At 37.7% G+C, this 17,178-nt stretch overlaps 1 protein-coding gene across 4 annotated transcripts in view; it reads right to left on the bottom strand.

The window, feature by feature from the left end:
* Positions 1-204: 204 nt before the first annotated feature.
* Positions 205-17,178, bottom strand: part of CYLD (CYLD lysine 63 deubiquitinase) — a 48,987-nt gene continuing 32,013 nt past the window's right edge. For all 4 annotated transcript variants that reach the window (XM_030581403.1, XM_030581401.1, XM_030581404.1 and 1 more), the window contains 7 exons: positions 15,957-16,048; positions 14,927-14,993; positions 11,387-11,519; positions 10,585-10,693; positions 8,371-8,489; positions 6,955-7,171; positions 205-5,578 (listed from right to left, as the gene is read on the bottom strand). In XM_030581403.1, coding sequence (XP_030437263.1) covers positions 5,394-5,578; positions 6,955-7,171; positions 8,371-8,489; positions 10,585-10,693; positions 11,387-11,519; positions 14,927-14,993; positions 15,957-16,048 — 922 coding nt within the window. In that variant the 3' untranslated portion in view covers positions 205-5,393. The remainder of the gene's footprint in view (positions 5,579-6,954; positions 7,172-8,370; positions 8,490-10,584; positions 10,694-11,386; positions 11,520-14,926; positions 14,994-15,956; positions 16,049-17,178) is intronic.

Consider the following 17,178-nt stretch of genomic DNA (forward strand, 5'->3'; position numbering starts at 1 on the left):
CAAGACAGAATATAGTAATAGATGGGACCCCTGATGTGATCAGATACAGCAATTCCTGTTTCCTGTGCAAAATTCAGTTAGGAGCCCTCTCGTAGAGAGATTACAGAAAGTCCATAAAAAATAAACTAGTTCACACCATGAATTCAACATTTCTATTTCCAGCTTACCCAGATGACCTAAGCGCCTCTGAAGAAAAGAGAGCCATAAAAATTTTAAGTTTAATAATAATATAGTAATACAGAAATAGCATATAGTACAGTCCTTTCCAGTAGAAATTCATTCTTCTCTAAAGTTGTTGAAAAGTATTAAGGCTAAATCAGGGCAACCTGAAATGACTATTTTTTTTCCTGACTAACCACCCTTGGAGACAGTTTTTGTAAATTTAAAGAACTATGTATGCACAAAAACTTGGGATGTTTATTTAAGAAAATACCAAAAATATAGAGCAAATGAAAAAACATGCTTCATGACAATGGCAGAACAATTGACTCACACCTTAAACTTAAAACAGGCAGCCTTAATAAAGGTAAAACTTAATTCAACCTTCTTCCCAACTCAATCTTTCACTGTGGTTTACTACTATGAAGCAGACTATCATCCAGGACTGAGGTGACAAGCTCATCCATTCCAAAGGAGTGTAAAGTGCATAATAAAGAGAAATGCATTGAACTGAAGTAACTGACTGCTTATGACCATGAATAATAATTGTTACAGCTACAGTTCCTTAAAAGGAAAATTCTCACCCCATATAATAAAAACACAATTACATTTTTAAGGGCACAGGATCAGAACAAACATCAAATACATTAGAAATTCATTGCACAGACAACAAGAAGTCACTGAAAAGACTCCAACTGAACATAGGTCTTCTTACATTTTTCTTCCATCACCTCCAAACTGAAAAGCCAGAAGTAGCTGTGTGTAATGCACAAGTCTATACTGCTTGTGCATTGAGTTATGTTCAAGACAATTGCTTTAGTGACCCTTCTCTGACCTCACAACCTCAGCCTGAGGGTATGACCATTGGTGTGACTTGCTCATGTTTCCATTGACTCTGACACTTAATTTCCAAGTTTGTTCATTGAACTAAAATGAATATATAGGTGTGTTATGTGCTGTTCTCAGGCCATCTATCCAATTTAAACGTATTTAGAAGTTAAGATTCATGATGGTGAACCACATTATTTTCACATCAATTTTAGTTGTTTAAAGCCTTTCTTAACCACACTTGCAGAAGCAAAATCTTAGTTTAAAAAAATCCTATCCTCCAAAGTAAACATAATTATTTTAGGAGAAGATACACCATTGTAATAAAGTGCCTGAGGACTGAAAGGGAGATTTTCAAAATAATAAAGGGTGATAAACATCCAATTCCCACTGAATGTCAGGGAGTTGGGCAATTAATTGCCCTCTGGTGACTTAAAAAAAAAAAGACGCCCCCAAATGCTTGTTGGCATTGCATAAAACAACAATGGCAACTGCTTAAAAATGCCATCTTTCTGTGAGCTCCCTCTTCAGGAAATAATGGAGTATAAAAAAAAAAGTGTCTTATTCCCTACAGAATCGCAATTTCCTTCATTTTTTAGTTTCCTCATAAACAAGATGAGATAACTGCCCAGGATTTACATCACTCTGGTAAATATCATGTACAGTGTTTAAAAGTTATTCTTCGTAGTTTAAACTTCTCTCATTGAAGTCAGTTTTATATATTTGCATAATACTTTCAGTAAAGAGAACCAGAATGGTCAACTTCCATACGCTTAAAAATACACTGTACTATGTCAGAGTATGTATGTGTTTCTCAAATCTGATGCAAAACTATGTTATAGAATAACAGAGATTGAGATTAGAAAAAGTTTTTTCCTCAAAAAAGTGTTTCCAAACTACAACAAGCATCTCTCCCACCTATTTTAACTCCTCAAGACTGGACTATGAACTATAGTGAACCACCACACTAACATACAATCCCCAAAGTGGTGAGTAGTTCATAATTAACCAACAAATGCATACTGCACAACCTGTATATTAAAACAATATTAGACAATCACCAAAAAAGCAACATACTGACGTTACATCAATTCTTTATACAACATTCTCCAAGTATAACAGTGAAAAAAGTATTTATATTTGAAATCACTCTTTGGAAAGAAGTTCAATGATTTGAGAGGGAGAAGCCAAGAAGCCTTTTATACTTGCCCTTATAATTCACATTGGTCAGCAGGCATTTCTGTTCTCTGAAACATTAGGGTCAGTGGAAATACTCAGCTCTGATTGAGAGAAAGCTTAGAAAAAACAGTTTATTAAAATACTTTCAGCTAAAATGGCCACACAAGCCTGCCACTGTTTTTGTTTGGAAATATTAAGTAATTTTTTAGAGTCAATTTGAATAGAAAAAAAAAAATCAAGAAGTTTTGTTTTGAAACTCTTGAAACACTGATTTTTTTTTTCTGATTGACAATTCCACACAATCAGTACAATCTGCATTTTTCCAGCTGAAAATTTCCCCCCAGCTCTTCCCACCACTGTGATGGTCATTTGAAAAGCTAGAGATAGACTTTCCAGTGTCTTGCCTGTTGACATGGTAGGAACAGATAAGTTTTGCCTACAATTTTTCAAAGCAGAACATGGTACTCTATCAGTATATTAAAAAAAGGCCCACAAATAGATATTGGGATGAGGGGGTGGGGGGAGATGTCAGGTGACAAGGAGATGCTGAAGTTTCATTCTTCTCACACTGAATTTTTTTGTGGAAACTACAGAAAATAACTCCAGCTGGAAAGGATATGTGCCATGTCAGCAGTTTAAAAAAAAAACAAATAAACAAACAAAACCCCAAAACATACCCACCTGCCTCTTCCTTACATAAGTAAAGTAACCTCAAAGCAGGATCATCATCCACCTCTTCACCCAGAAAAAGCCACCCAAAATCGCTAAGGCTATTTCTTGTTGGAAAGGAAAAACAAATGTGTGCATCACCATAATCGTAAAATTTGAGAGATGCACTCAGATACTAGGCTGATGAGGGCCACAGAAATCAAGGACAATAATAACAAAAAAAACACCAAAAAAAACACTTTACAGTTAGTGGACTTGGCTATTTCTAAGCAGAAGTTTCTTCCCTTTTTGTTCTTCAAATGTTCCTGCCTTTCCCCTATATGCACTTCAAATAAGTCTGAGGTTCTCAGGTGTTAGGAGCCTGCTCATGTTTCCCTGGAGCTGGCTGAATATCAGACTTATTAACAGAACAAATGAAAGAAATGCATATGAGTCCAACACATGGCTTGAAAAATCCACTCATCACTGCTGAGCTGAAAGCCATTGCTAGTGTGAGGGCCTAAACAATTTGTTAAATTTAACCTTTTGTTTAAAGTAAATTATTACAAGCCTTTGTGCTTAAAATACAGTCTGTTCCATTACTAGGTTAAGTCAACGCAGTGTTGACTTTCTTAGTCTGTAGAAAGATAACTCTGTGTGTATGTGCATGCGTGCGTGCTCCAGTAGTTTTGTGGCCACCACAAATGAACAGTTTCATGGTTGTTAGTTTCACGGCCACCCAGAGTTCTAATCAGGAGGCAGGCCCAGGAGTTGCACAAAGAACCGACCATCTATCTGAGGTAGCAAAAACTATGAAACAAAGGCCTGTTTCCTCCTCAGATCTCTCAAGCCAGGAGGCTTTTGGAGTGTCAGTCTCTTCCGCTCAACAATCAGGCAGCTCTAGAGAATGAGGAGATTAAGTTTTCTCCCTATGATCCCATTAGCTATGATCTGGAATTAATACCAATTTTTCCCCTGCATCTCACTAACTCCAACCATTTCCTTACCCAACTCCTAACTTTGGTACCTACTTGTAGCTGGCAGCTTTTAGTCTGCCAGCTACTCCAATGCAATTCTCAAATCTTACCCTAGCATGTATCTAACAATCAGACAAAACAGCCAGAGAGAAATATTCTACATTTTCTGGCACAAAAAAGTGCAAAACTAACCTAGTTTTTACAATATTCTGAAGGCAAAGTCTTTTGGAATTAGGGTTTTTTTATTTTTGTTTTAAATGATAGTGTGTTTATCTGTTCTTCATCCTTTCTACACAGAGTAGATCCCAGAGAGGCAGTTACTCATGTAAAACGGCTCCTAAAAATCTGAACATGTAAAACAGCTCCTAAAAATCTGAAAATATGTGCTACAATCCACAATAATGCAGTTTATGACCTATAATTTCTACAACATCCTAATTTTGCTATACACATGACATTTCTAAACATTTTTTAAAATAGTTTAGACAGAAGTAGCTGAAAGGCAATTAATACAGTAGAATTCCATTGCAAATAAGAATCAACTTCCAAGTCACAAAATATCAATAATACTTTACAGTGATTTTTTTAAACTAGTGTAATTTATTTTTTGTTCTTACGTACCAGGTACCAAGTAGAATGTTTAAAATGCTATTTTTTCAATTTATAATTTTATCTTTCCTGATGTTATATTTTTAACATTAATGATCCCAAACAATGAAATATTTAGACCTATTACATATAGCAGCTCAGTATGTTGTAAGATGAAGTGTCAACTTTGTTTTACTAAGGACTACAGATTCTACTTTATTAACACTCCCTGAGGCAATAAGCCACATTGTTTAGCTTGCCATCCAAACATTTGTATATATTTAAATTTTATGTTCCACAAAATAGTTTATGTATCTACGGTTATGCTTGGACAGTATTGCCCCAGTCCCTGAAGAAAAGTATCATATACGAAAGGAAGGTATGTTTGACTTTCCCAAATAAAACAGGAAAAAAACAAACTCAAGGAATAGAGCAGTTTTGAGATTATGGGTGTTGTGAAGACCTGAAATTCTATAGAAGTAGATATGTATGATATCAGTAGACTGCTAAGGGTTAACAAGACCACAGAAATAAATTGTAATCAATTTAAAATCAGCCAATCTTATTAAAACCAAAATTATTCCTTCCTGAAGGCAACTGTTGCTACAGAAAAAGGAGGAAAAAAAAATCATCCTTGGTCCACAGAAATACACTGAGCAAGTACACAGCGTGTTTACATTTTCAATGGACTAAGGAGGATTTTCTCATTTCAAAAATCAACACATTATCAATGCACTTAACTTAAAGCTTTAGTTTTCAGCAACTTCATTTAGACTTTGTTTATAAAACAAACACACACACACTTCCTAGAGTGCAAAATGCTTATTAAATATTTCAGTAACAGAACTCTACATGTAGTTTTTAAAACATTCATCTTTTTGCTCTAGCAGTCAGCTTTTCCCCTATAATAGCATCCATTGCCGGCAACAGTTGCATCAAAACTGACTAAAGTGTATAGCGAATGCAACAGTAGAAATCTGCGTACAGTTTTTTCTCCTCTCCAGAGTATAATGTTCATTTGTACAAGCTCATGGTTGGGCTCTGATACATGCACATGTAAGCATCACAAAGTAGTCTTCGTGCGCATCCTTGAATTTTTCTGGAGTCCAGTGAATGTAGTTCTTCTAGAGACATTTTTAGGTACTCTCCAACTTCTGGGCATGGTGTAACTTGTGGAATGTTAAAACCATTCTGGCCTCCTTTTGTGGGGGAAGCAAGGAGAGCAACAGGATTAGGTTACCATCTTAAACATCCCTACTTCCTCTTTAATGCGTACATCTTTGAAACATGTCTTGGAATCAGAGTATCAGGTTTGAAGGGACCTCAGGAGGTCATCTTGTCCAACCCCCTGCTCATGGCAGGGCCAATCCCCAGATAGATTTTTGCCCCAGATCCCTAAATGGCTCCCTCAAGGATTGAGCTCACAACCCCGGGTTTAGCAGGCCAATACTCAAACCACTGAGCTATCCCTCCCCCTGAAAATGGAGATCTCAAATCCAAAGCTGTTATTGTGGGCTACTCCATGGTGAACTTCCGTAGTAAGTAAGTATTAAACACCCCCAAAGATTGAAACTCCCACAACAGGCTTTTGTAATCCACTGGGAACCATTTGTAAGCTTAGGGGAACCTCATGAACAAATATAAATTATTTTGGTCTTAACTGTTTAAATGAAACATGATTAGTGAATATTAGTATCCCATAGCTAGCATGAGGACTTGACAATGTGTCAGTCAAATAGCATTGCTGTACCACACAAAGCCATTATCACCCCAATCTTAACTACTTGCCTAACTACTGGAGTGCTATCAGGTGTGCTGAAGCATTCAATAGGAAAGTGCAGTTATAGTCAGAAAAATTACATCTTAATCAGCAGATCTGCAGTGTGCACCAGTCAGATTTGTGTATTTTATTGGACTTTTACAATTTTTTATTCCTGCTAGCACTGCAAAACCAATACAGCTATAGGAGAGAGAGATGGCCTCTACTGTGGCAATACAGCTATAGGGGAGAGAGCTGGAGTCTATCGGAGCTGCTTATAAACGTTCTGCAGTTGGTATTGTATTAACTATCAATGTGCAAGCCACAAAAAAAACAAAAAAAACCTGTTCCCCTTAGTCAAATGCCTGTGGTATCTATTACTATAAGCTTTTCTAAGGCACTAGCCACAAGTACTGTATGTACTGTCCACCTCAATTCACCAGTGTTAATTCAGAGAATGTCAATATAATGACCCACTGCTATCAAACCAGAGGGCACTGATTTTGCAATATAGAGATTTTAATTTCTATTATGCCAAAGACAGCTACTGTTTGAATTGTTTAAGCCTGCGATTTTGGAGAAGTGAGAATGACAGTTGCACACTGCGTAGTTATTAAATAGCTACATTCCAGTGGACTTAAACTAAATAAAAACAGATTTCTGTGTCTTGGCATTTAAAAATAAATTACTTTTCAATCCTCATGACATATAAAAAGGTATGTATTCTGGTACTGGAAAACGTTTATAGTCATAGTATTTAAGAGCTAACATTATTTAATGTGACAGTCTAACAGAAAAAATTAAGTAAAAATATACCATCCCGATCTGCCATGCTGTCAAAGAAGAGCCAGGCGGAGTCATCCTTCCCATATTTAACAAAAGCTACATAATGGCTTGTTTCTATGCAGAGAACAGCAAATAACTCCATCTTCTGGCAAGGGATACATCCATGTCTCCAGTCCCAGTCTGGTAGATCTTTAGGAAGTGACACTGGATTGAATTTATGACTCTGTCTCTTGGGATGTAGGTGAACCTAGAATTAGATCAATATTTCAGAAAGAGAAAAAAACAAAACAAAAAACAAACACCAAACACACTTGGGGGGCAAACCTGCGAAAACAATGCAGAAATTGGGCTTATTTTTGGCTTATTTGGTTTATGAGTTGCTTATTGGCTAGTTTCTGGCTTGTAACTTCTTGCTTGTTTGGCTTGTAGCTTTTTTTTTTTTTTTTTAAATCGTCTCCCAGCAAGCAGGAGCTGGGGGAGGGGAGAGAGTCAGGGGCGCAGCACAGTCCCAGACTGCACACCGCAGAGATCTAGTCACAGAGAGAGTGTTGGGGTTCTTAGGGATTGGCTTGTTTTGGCTTTGTTCTGAAATGGGATTAGCTTGATTTTTGTCTTATTGTGAGTGTCGGAGTGCTTATTTACCATGTGAAAGTCGGCAACTGTGTTGGGCGGGGGGGACTCTTTTTAAAAGGCTGTGCGGATTTTAGTATTTTTAAAAGGGCAGACTGACAGCACTAGAGAATGAAATATTACTTAACCAAAGAACAGGTCTGACATGGACAATAGCAGTGCAAGTTCCCCTATACCAAATGTAGCTCCAATCTGCCATGAAGAAGCCCACTCTAGAGACGAGGAGTTCAGTCTCCAAACCTATTCAAGTCTTTGTGCCCCTCCTCGCCCAGACTTACAAAAATCATCATCACTGTTGACACTTTTACTGGAAATGGACATCTGCCCACTGGGAACCAAATCAACACCATAATAATTTAACTTGTCAAACAGTAATTAGACAGTCAAACAGTAACAGTAACCAGACTCAGTCACTACTACTCGGAACTGAATTTGAACCAGCAACACAGGAAGTGAGAAGCATTATTTTTCTGCTTTTACTATTAGGTGCTCTCCTGTTGAACAAAGTTAAAGGATTCCAAGCCCCTGTAAACTGGAATTACTGCATTCTTCTCATTGGTTTACAACGTTGGACTATGTAGTTGCCAAAGGCTACTAAAAATGCTGCTCAATAGATGTAGTCATCAAGGGTGTGTTAATGAATTAAATCAAGAGTCTTATCTTATTAATGAGGACTGCACCTTCATGTTGTGCCCAATTGCCAATATCCCTGCTTCCATATGTCAGTCTCTGCCTTCTGATACTATTATACTACACCAAGTTGCAAGTACATACTGGTTAAAGGACCACAGAATTTTTTTTAAAAAGTACACTTACTTGTGTGTTGCAGGTTTTACAAAACTGCTTGATTTTTCCAGCAGAAATGTCAGCATCTTCATAACATTCTCTGCATTCATACATTGCAAGTCCTCCACATATACGGCACTGCCTAGGAGCTACGATATGGTAAAAAAAATTTTTGTACAAAAGATCTATTTTGATCCAAAAATATAACCTACATTAAGCCAGTTAACATCACTGCCGCCAATTAAAAAAAGACAAAAATAAAAATAAAGTCCATCATTTTCTGTGGTCTTAACTTTTGCTCTTTTACTAATCTACAGCTAGGGAGAGAGGGCAAGAGAGCAAGACACACACACACTTAAGTACTAAGCCTTAACCTCAGAAATACAGCTGATGTAGAAAGCGTTTCAGTACTGGTTTACTGGATGTAACAGCAAACATGCTTTTTTTTTTTTTAAAGCATACTCCACATGTTATTCCTGCTGTCAAAAATGTATTTTCTTAATCTAGTGAGTGTTACACTTGTTAAAATAGCTTAGCATTTAAGCAGAATCTAAGTAAAGAACCACAAACAAACCCTTAACTCAACTAATTGAAAAGCCATGGTGGGTCATCTAAAGCCACATTCCAGAAGAATAGAACTTAATAGAAAGTAGCTAGTGTTAGATATTTGAAATAATTTCAAGCAATTTTAAACTAGAGATTTACCTACAGGTATTGTACTGAAACAGATAAGTAGGTATTATATATGTTTTTGTTCAAGAGATGACTAGTAGTTCCAGAAATTAAGGTCATCCCAGCCTTTCCAATATAAAACACTACATCACAAATTACAACTAAAAATACTAAAATTTCCTGGTTTTTTTCCCTTTCCTCTTTTCAATTACATAAAAAATTGAAAATTTTTACTTTTGTCTAATAAAAAAATTGAACTGATTTTTGGCCCAGTTTGGTGAACAGACACCAGCAAGGCAAGCTACAGAAAAAGAAGACTACGAACTAGTCTACGCTAGAAGCACTACATCAGTGCGGTTTGGTAGGTGGTTTGGAAAATGGGCCCTTTTCTGCCCCTTCCTATGGTGTGACAATTTCATTGTAAATGGTTGAAAATAGAATGCACACAAGTCCCAGGAAGGCGAATGAGGAGGGAGAAATGGCATAGGTAGAGGTATTCATCTGTGTTCCAGTTATCTGGGTGTCACTTGAGATCTATCCTCCTGTATTATGTCAATGTAGGAGAGAGCGCAATATGTCCCACAATAAACAGGGGAACCCTGCATGGATATTTGGGAATCTGGAGAATCCTCTTCCATACACACTTCAACTATTCTCCTCTCCCTCCCTCCCCCGTTCAGCCTGTTCAAGTATAGGAAGGTGAGTATGGAACTGTAGATAACAGAGGAGACAGTAACCAAGTCTTGATGCTGACACTCCCCCAATGCCCAACTTGTTAACAGAGGAGACTCTGGCTCCAAAGATATTAGCAAGTCCTTAGGATACCTAAATTCTTGTGATATCAATGTTATCAAAGAAGGAATCAAGAAGAACTTGTGGAAGATGGGTTCAGTATCAATGCATATGGTACCAAACATTTGGCATAGAAGTGAGTTAACTTCAATTCCACTGGTACCACAGGTGGATAACAATATTTGGTACTGTTGATTTTCATGCTACCGGTAGCCAGGGACAGCCTTAGAACTTTCACCAGTGTCTCTGCCATTCTGGGTATGTGTACCCGAAACCAGTATTGAGCCTGCCTTAGAAGACTGACTCCTCTTCACCTTTTCAGTATCAGCATCATTCAAAGTCTGCACTGAACGCCCCTTGGGACTTGAGGTCTCTGTCAATTTCTGTGTCAGTGATTAAGGGCAGGTCTATCCTACAGCAGACCTTGCCCTCTTTCACCCCTCTCCATCCTTCTGGTCTCAGGGATGAGTCATCGCCACAACATTGATCCACGCCTCCTTTTGCAGCAGCTTCTGACCTCTCGTCCCAAACCCTACCCGTAAAGCACTGTTCCCTTTCCCTCGGCAAGTCAGACAATAGTTGCCCCACTTAAAGGTGGGGTGTGGGGACACTGCTCAAAGAAAAAGAGTTACTGGTTATGAGAGTTTCCCTAAGTATGAGATGATCAAAAGTTCATTCCAAGCTGAGTCTATTCTGCAGACCTCTAAATTTTTAATATAGTCTTGCATATGGCTACCAGGCTACTGACTTTTACTATACCTAGTAACAGTTTATACTTACTGTCTTCAAGTAAGTCTGTTATATTTAATTCCAGAGATGGAAATATTTTGTTGAACATTTTGAAGTCTTTTCCAAATCGAGGCATCTGAATAATCAGACATGAGGGTGCCTACCAAAAATCCCAAAATAGAATGCAATTTAGATCTTCAAAATATACATCTATTTTATAATTTTCACCTAATATTATATTTGTTTATAGTTGCTAAATCATATTAATGTTTTAAAGCTAATAGGCCACATGCCTATATATCATTAACCAAAATAACAAATGAAACAAAAATAATTTAATGTTTTCAAATATATCACTGTAATCTCATCAAAATTCTAAAAACATAAGATAAAAGGACGCTAACCTAATTCTTTATGTGCAGTAGGCACTGGCCGTGTTTAAATGGTATATTAAAACATATACTAATGCCCTTCCCCTGAACAGCCAGTCTCTGCACAATTTTAACATTTGCAGAGATCACAAATCTTATTCCTTTGTAAAATTAAATGGATTAACAAAAGCAAGTTAACTTTTTAAATGTCAAAAAAACTTTGTTTTTAAATATGCCAGAAACATTAGCCTTATTTCCAGTCACTTTGGTCAAATGACAGAGAGACATGAAACCATCTCAAAGAGATTTTATAAAAGGTAATATCAAACATTTTTTCTACCAGTATTATTAGACCACTCTTCTCATAAATGTTCACCCAGTGATTAAGATACCACAAAATATACATTTCTCCTTTTTTATAAGCAGAATATTTTCCACTATGTAAAAGGTCAACTCTGTATAAACAAACAACTGTCACCAACCTCTGCAAACTTCAGGCTACTGTTGATAAAAGACCATTCCAGTAACTGTTGAATTGTCGGGACTCCAACTTTCTCATTTTTCTCCATAAAAATTTGATAGAAATAACAGTCTTGTACCTTTTGACCTGCTGATCTAATAATTCAGATAAAATAGATCTTCAAAATAAATGGAATTTTTTAAACAATGGATAACATACATATAGCTAGTAGGCAAAAGGAAACACAAATAAACTATAAAAAAAAAGCTACAGTAAACACAAAGTAAAAAACTATTTAAGATTAAGCAAGGAATATGGAAGTTCTTCTGACTGCCCTTTGGCAGAGAGTCTGAAGGAACTGCGTGGAGGTTGAAGTTACATGGTCTTTTATGCCCTTGAGAGCAGTAGTGCGTGAGGCATGCAAGACTCACAAATGACCCATAATAGATACTGCTGGAAAAAACAAACATTCTGAACTCTTACATATACAATGCATGTGGACCATGAGCGGGATCCACATGTACAAATACATGAAGAAAAAAGTAAAGGGAATGGTGTGAAATGGTTAAGTGTATTTTCATTTTTATAACAACTTCATAATGCTAGGCACTTTTCAGGTTGCCACAAATAAAAGCTTAAAGGGACATGGTCAAGTAGTAGATAAGCACAGGCAGAGTTAAGGAAAAGGGTGGTTTTTTTATAAAACATTTAAAGGAACAGAAACATTTTGATTAATGTTTTAAAAATGCAGCCCTATGCATTGTTGGAAACACCAGCAGAAACACTTTCAAATGCATGAATAAGAAAACGAGATTCACCAAGACCATTTTCACTCTGAAAGCTGAGTGAAAGTTCAAGTAGTAAGAGAGCAGAAAGACTGAAAAATTACATCATAAGTCATATCATACCCTCCTGCAGTAAGTCTGCAAAAGGACCTTAGTAAATTAAATCTTCATGTTGGAAAGACTGACTAATGCTCCCATCACGGAAAAAGGGTATGTGAGAGTCCATCATTGGCCTCTAACCCCACAGATCACAGGGAAAGGACATTATAGAGGAGCTACTTCACCACACTGCTGGACTTTCTGCCTAGCCAGCATGTATTCCTGAGGACACACTATCATTCAACTTTCGTTTGTGCAATAACTGCCACCTTAGAGCACAGATCAATGCTGTAACAAGGAGCATTAACTTCTGCCTGGATATAACGGAGGATCCTCAGAGCACAAAACTCAAAGTTGCTGTTATCCAGCCTTGCCCTACCCCTTATACAAACTGCCATAGTGTTCCATCTTTATGGAACAGGGAAAAAGGCACCTGTGAGGTGCTCCAGAAAAGATAAGTAAGAGGCAGGCATAAAGCAGAGGCACTCTTCCTCACTTTCATTTAATGCTCTAGCCCACCCATCTGCTTGGAGGGGAGAGGAGGGGAAGCGGGAATACTGAGCTCCAGATTATTAAAGTGCAATACATGCTAAAGTGTGTCACTAAGAACTCTGATAAAGAGTATCTCCTTGGGAAGCATGATTTTTGTCTCTTCAGTATCCCTTTAAGAAAGCACAGCATTGAGAATCCTTGAGCTTAAAGCATTCTTAACATTTTGTTCAACTATAAAAGTATACTACATCTATTTTAATTTGAATATCCAAAATTCCCAAACTGTTACACCTGGAACATCACCATTCCCAGAGACTGATTAGGCAAAATTATCACAGTTTCACAGTGCTGAAATACTGCAATATAGTGGGCAGGATATTGCAAGTTATATTCTGAAAATATTCTCCATATGAACTCAGTTTTTCCTTATTTTTTGAGAGAGTAGGAGACACAAAAGCCCACGAATCTGGGCTAGGGTAGAAAGAGGAGGAAAGTAGAGTGTGCCAGCCCCACAGCAGGCTTCCGCTACCTTTTCCCACAACTTGCTCCAAAGGACAGGGCTAAGAGCTGATCACAATAGGTTTAGTAATCTCAACTTAAATCTACAGGGCAATTCAGGGAAGTTTACTGCAACGTCTAACGTCTATCGGGAGCAAGGGATTCCCAGTGAAAGAAGCCCTTGGGAAACTCCTGGCAACAAGGCTGCTGCAAGAGATGTATTATCAAGGGGCCACAGAAAGGCAAAAGCTAGGCAACAGCATGGAAGCAGTAGGCCTCCATGTAACAGACCTTACTTCCATTGCAAGCCCAAAGACATGTAGATTTAGGGGGCTAAATCTCAGCCAATCCTATCTGAGTGCGGAGGTGAATAAACCCTAACATCCAATTCCCAAAGAATCAATATAAAACTCCATGAGTTGGTTTGCAGAGCTCTTTCCTCCTGCCTTAGAAAGAATAACTTGCATAGGGGAGACTGAAGCTTTACAATTTTATAAAGAATTATTTTTAATAAGGACTGCATGTGTTTAACTTTAAAAGAACTAAGAAATCAAAATCTTTATGCATCCTCCAAAGCAAATTATAATATTTTTCCTGAAAAGCCAAAATATTTTATGTCAGATTCTACTGTTTAAGATTGCTTCAAAAAGTTGTTCCAAAAGTAACACCGAGGGCTAGATTCAGAATTGTTCTATGGACCTTGTGGGTTAGCTATGCTGGTACAGAGGGGCCAGAAAAGTCAGGCACATAAGGACAACACGTACAACAGGGAGAGGAGACCTTTACACCATCCCCCGGGAAGTAAAAACCCTGACAAAAGGGCTTTTAGGAGCAAGCCAGAGGCAGCAGTAGGCACAGCCGAAGTAGTAATATGCTTTGCTGATATCCCCCTGTAGTGAGAGGCAAGCTAGGCCCCTCTGGTTTCTGCCTCTGCTTCCCTTGCAAATCAGCCAGGAATGCCTCAGGTTGATGCAAACAATAGTGCTCTTTATTTATAGCTGTTTCACACTGCCATCTTACTATACATCTATGTACAGGTTTTTCACAGCCAAACTTTGCCAGCAGCAGACCAGAGGACCTGGGCTCGGCCCGGGCGCCACCCCTCCATGTGCCTGGCCTTTCTCCTCCCCTGGCTTCCTTTTATAGCCCCTGGCTAATTAGGCTGGCAGCGGTTTCTCATTGCCAGGCAGGCACAGGGCTCTTCAACCAGCCCTAATCCATCCCCCTTGATTGGGGCTGGAGCGGCAAGGGGCTGATTAAGCCCTCCTTACTCAGCACCCTGTTACAACCCCAAATGAGGCTTGAGGCAATATTAGCAAGAAGCATAACTTAGACTGCCTCTAGGGGTACATCCACACTACCTGCCGGATCGGCGGGTAGAGAATCAATCTATTGCATCTTGTCTAGATGCGATAAACCAATCCCCGAACACGCTGTCAACTCTGGAATTCCACCAGGGAGAGAGGTGGAAGTGGAGTCGACGGGGGAGCTGCGGCCGTCGATCCCGTGCCGTGAGGAAGGGAGGTAAGTCGAAATAAGATACGTCGACATCAGCTATGCTATTCCCCCCTCAGTGTAGACAACCTTTCTTCAACTCCTGCATTGACCCTAGCATCATTGCCGGGATAAATCTGGCTGTAAGGGTTCAACACATACATTTTAATTGCTTAGTCAAAAGAGCATTTTACCTTATTTTTAATAGTGGCTCTACTCTTAAAATATGATGAAATAAAATATTCAAGAATTCTTCTGGATCTGGACAAAAATAAAGTAATAGTAGCATGTTAAAGCACATACAATCTCCAAGACTGTTTTTAAAATAAAATTAAGCAACTTTATTCTAATTGGAACAAAAAAACATTCAAATTTTAGTAGCACAGTAGTTATGCAACTTATCAACTGCCATATTTGGGAGCACACAATCCTAAAGTTTATCTACTAAGCACCAAACAGAACTATAAACAGATGAAGGCTAAACTTTGGATAACAAGGCTTACAGATGAACAAAGCTATCCTATTCCAAAGGGAATTATCTGACCCTGCAAAATTTTATCCTGAGAAGAGGGAAAAAAGCAGAGGAAATAGAAAAGTACAGTATCTGCTAATTGATGCAAGAAATATCTACAGTGGTAACCACTTTTACTTTGTTGGAGGGTCACAGCCTCCAATTTAATATTGATCATATGGACAGATATCTGCTATCCAGATCTCAATATCAAAGAGAGCGATGGTGTTTTCTTCTCACTCCTAATTGAAGAGATTATTAATTTGCTTCTAGCAGTACCTGCAAAGTGCATGTTACTTTCCCAACAGAAAAGAAGGAAATTAGCTAAGCAGTTGAGCAGTGACTAGTCACAGCTTGGTAATAAAAAATGGACTATAAAATATATTTAAAAACAAAAACACAACAAACCCAATTATTCTCAAACCTGTAAGTAAAGGTCAGCTAGTTTCCCCATTAGCATCACAACATAGGTGAGTCTTCAGGAAAGATCTGAATGCGGAAAGGGGAAGGACCTTATGGATCAGCTCAAGGTCATTCCATGAGGAAGGTAAATTCTTCAATCCCCATCCCTAATCAAAGCTTTGATACTATAGTGATGGGTGCTACAGAAAAATATTTGTATATCTTAACGTATACTATGTAATGAATATATGTTTTCAGTCCCTTCTTATAGCAAGAACTACATATCTAGAAGCAAAAAACTCTATAATTACCTTTTTCCTCAGAAGTGAATCCTGATGCAGCTTCAACTTTTTCAAGTATTTTCCTCAATTTCATTATTTTTGTGGCGCACACATATCCGTAACTACATTAAGAAATTGGTTTAATAAACTATTAGCCAAACCTTTTAATCAAGTCAGTAGAAGAGAGACTTAATAACCAGAGGCTAGAATACAGACTATTTGCTCAAAAAAAACTTTATTTCCTTTACTGATTTTTATAGTATCTGGCATTCCCCGTATAAACCTAAATGCCAGACCTCTTGTATTCTGCAGCACAATGAACCAAGTTCTTTGTCATGGTAGTTTTTTGTGACAGAGCGCTGCTGAATTCTGAGGTGCACTGACATATTTGTGATAGCTTCAAGTAAATTCAGAGTTTTATTAAACATGAAACTAATCCTCCTTGTGTTAATTATCTGAATACTAAATGTTACCCAAATTTTAGTTTTGGAATAGTTGTCAATTTAACTTGCACTATCCCACCATATTCAGTTTTCAAATTTTATAATGACAGTACGCAACAGCATTGCAGAAATTGTTCCAATTAAGAGTATTTCACTTTTTCCTGAATGCTAAAAACTGTGTTTGACACATGGAGGTGGCTGAATTTTTGTGAATTAGAGAGGAGATGTGTCTCCTCTTTCTATATCGTGGGAAGATGTAGTGAAAAGCCTTGAAATGTTGGGAGAAGGAGGGAGACACAAACAAACAAACAAAAAGCTTTTAATTTTCTGTGCCAACAACCATTTGATATTTCTTTGGCTGGAGATACATTCTGCAATCCATTCTGTGGCCATGGAATCACAGAATACACCAGTGGTGTGCATGTCCTCACTTCTAAGAGGTTCAAAATCCAGCATTTTTCTTCAAAGGAAGAAAGCTAAAATCTTTACAAATAAGCTATTAATGGTAAAAACAAAGTATAGCTTTAGAACTATAACCATTACTAATTAATTATGTTTTCATAGACCCTAGTGGTCTTTTTTTGAATTAAAGAGGAATATTCTATAATCCCCACTGCATATTGCTATATGTCATACTGTAACATTTCATTTGTTCTATGAGCCTCAAATTTCTCGTCTCTACTCATCATTACCTTCGAATGCCTCTTAATATAATTTGCTAAGTGATTTCAGTGTACGATATACCCAAAAAGCAGAATTTTCTGAAGCTTTTAAAAGCAGTTGTGATTGTTACTAATGACTAATAAGAG

This window comes from Gopherus evgoodei, chromosome 12, assembly GCF_007399415.2.
Source record: "Gopherus evgoodei ecotype Sinaloan lineage chromosome 12, rGopEvg1_v1.p, whole genome shotgun sequence".
In the NCBI taxonomy this organism is placed as follows: Eukaryota; Metazoa; Chordata; order Testudines; family Testudinidae; genus Gopherus; species Gopherus evgoodei.